We start from the raw sequence: 2,466 nt of genomic DNA, 5'->3' as shown, positions 1-2,466 counted from the left end.
ACTTCTTGCATGAAATGGGAGTCTTCCACCAGTTCTCTTGCCCATACAGGCCTCAGCAGAACGCATTGATTAAAAGGAAGCACCAGCACATCCTTAATGTAGCTAGAGCACTCTATTTCCAATCCAAGGCCCCTATCTGGTTGTGGGGAGAGTGTGTCGCCACAACAGTATTTCTGATTAATAGGACACCATCGAAACTGCTCAACTTCAAGTCACCATTCGAGATCTTGTTCAATAAACAACCGACATATGAGAGGTTAAGGGTCTTTGGCTGCCTGGCATATGCAGCTACTAATTTAAATGGAAGACCGAAATTTAATGCTCGAGCTGACCCATTAGTGTTCATTGGCTACCCAATAGGTTACAAGGGATACAAACTATACAATTTAAAATAAAAACAACTTTTCGTATCTAGAGACGTTGTTTTCCATGAATCCATTCTTCCATTCACCAACAAATTAAACCCTGACCTTAATTATGATCTATTCAATGACACATTGCTCCCAATACCTACTTCGGATCCAGACCCCACCCCTTATGTGCAACCACTCCTAGAAAATACAACTACTGAAACCTTACCACCTCCGTGCCAAAATAGTGCCATACCTGGTCCTGAGCCCCCCAACCTCTTAGAAGGTCCACCAGACCCCATCAAACCCCTCACTATCTTCGAGACTATGTCCAGCATCACACCAACACTCCATAACCAATTTCCAACTACCTTAGTCACCACATACTTAACCATGCTTATTAAGTCACCATTGCCAATGTGACCAAAAATACCTAAACCACATTTCTATCATCAGGCCGTAAGACATGAGCAGTGGAGACAAGCTATAACTGAAGAACTCACAGCTTTAGAGACGAACAACACTTGGCAACTAGTCCCTCTACCACCCGACAAACACACTATCGGCTGCAAATAGGTACACAAGGCAAAATTAAAAACTGATGGCTCTCTCGATAGGTATAATATGGCCCGTTTGGTTGCAAAAGGCTATACATAGTAGACAGGGATCGATTTCAAAGACACTTTTAGTTTGGTGGCGAATATTACCACAATCAGGGTTCTCTTAAGCATAGCAGCCGCGAAGAATTGGAATCTTCTGCAACTGGACATAAACAACGCTTTTCTTAATGGAGAATTATTCGAAGAGGTTTACATGGAAGTCCCACTTGGGCATCCACAGAGAAATCAGGGTTTAGTGTGCAAATTAATGAAATCACTCTATGGTTTGAGGCAAGCCTCACATCAATGGTTCACTAAATTCTGTACAACACTACTCTAGCATGGATTCACAGTGTAAAAGTGATTACTCCCTATTTTCATTTGGTGACGGTCTGTCAACCATTGTCCTCTTGGTCTATGTCGATGACATCATCATAGCTGGACCCGACAATGACAACATCAAAAGAGTTGAAGCGAAACTGAAGGCAGTCTTGAAGCTCAAAGTTCTCGGTGACTTAAAATTATTCCTTGGTTTGGAGTTGGCGAAATCCAGCAAGGGAATTTTTTTGTCCCAACGTAAATACACCCTTTCACTACTAGAGGACACCAATTTCTTGGGTTGCAAACCTGCTTCCTTTCCCATGGATACAAATTTGATGCTTCGCGCAGGTGAAGGGGAGACCTTGGCTGACTTGTCTGCTTATCGCAGACTCATTGGCAGATTACCTAACAATCTCCCGACCAGACGTAGCCTTTGCTGTCACCAAACTAGCATAGTTCATGTCTGACCCTCGTGTCCCTTATCTTAATGCAGTTCACCAAATTCTTCGGTACCTTAAGTCGGCTCCGACACAAGGCATTTTATTTTCAGCAACAAACAAATTCAATCTATCTGTTTACGCTGATGCTAATTGGGGAAGCTGCCTTGATACAAGACGTTCCACAACTGGTTACTGTGCCTTCCTTAGTGATTCTCTAGTATTCTGGAAGAGCAACAAACAAGCAGTAGTCTCCAGAAGTTCCACAGAAGCTGAATACAGGGCTATCGCGAATGCATCTTATGAAATTGTGTAGCTGCTTGGATTGCTAAAGTTTTTTCACATCGATCTCGATTCAGCCATACTTTTCTGTGACAATATTTCAACAATTCACATGGTCACTAACTCTGCTTTACATGAGCGGTTTAAGCATTTCGAAATGAATTACCATTTCATTCGTGAGAAGATAGCATCCGGTACAGTGAAACTCGTGCACATCTCCAACAAGCATCAAGTAACAGATATTTTAACAAAGACACTTCTTTTGCCTCAGTTCAGATTTTTGATAGCCAAACTGAACATACATGATATCTATGCTCCACCTTGATGGGAGATATCAGTATAAGCTAGGTTATTCACTATCGTTAGTTAGATTTATTATATTTAATTAGAATTCACTTACTGTTTTGTGCTTGTATATATACCACCAACAAAAATTTGATTCAATCCAATCAATTCATTTTCTTTTTCCAATTCTTT

At 41.2% G+C, this 2,466-nt stretch overlaps 1 protein-coding gene across 1 annotated transcript; it reads left to right on the top strand.

Moving 5' to 3' along the window:
* On the top strand, nt 1,291-2,023 carry LOC107610438 (uncharacterized mitochondrial protein AtMg00810-like). The gene is made up of 2 exons (XM_016312488.1): nt 1,291-1,618; nt 1,764-2,023. The coding sequence occupies exons 1-2, from the start codon at nt 1,291-1,293 to the stop codon at nt 2,021-2,023; spliced, it is 588 nt and encodes a 195-aa protein (XP_016167974.1).

This window comes from Arachis ipaensis, chromosome B08, assembly GCF_000816755.2.
Source record: "Arachis ipaensis cultivar K30076 chromosome B08, Araip1.1, whole genome shotgun sequence".
NCBI lineage: Eukaryota > Viridiplantae > Streptophyta > Magnoliopsida > Fabales > Fabaceae > Arachis > Arachis ipaensis.
This window is presented reverse-complemented; position numbering and strand designations above follow the sequence as displayed.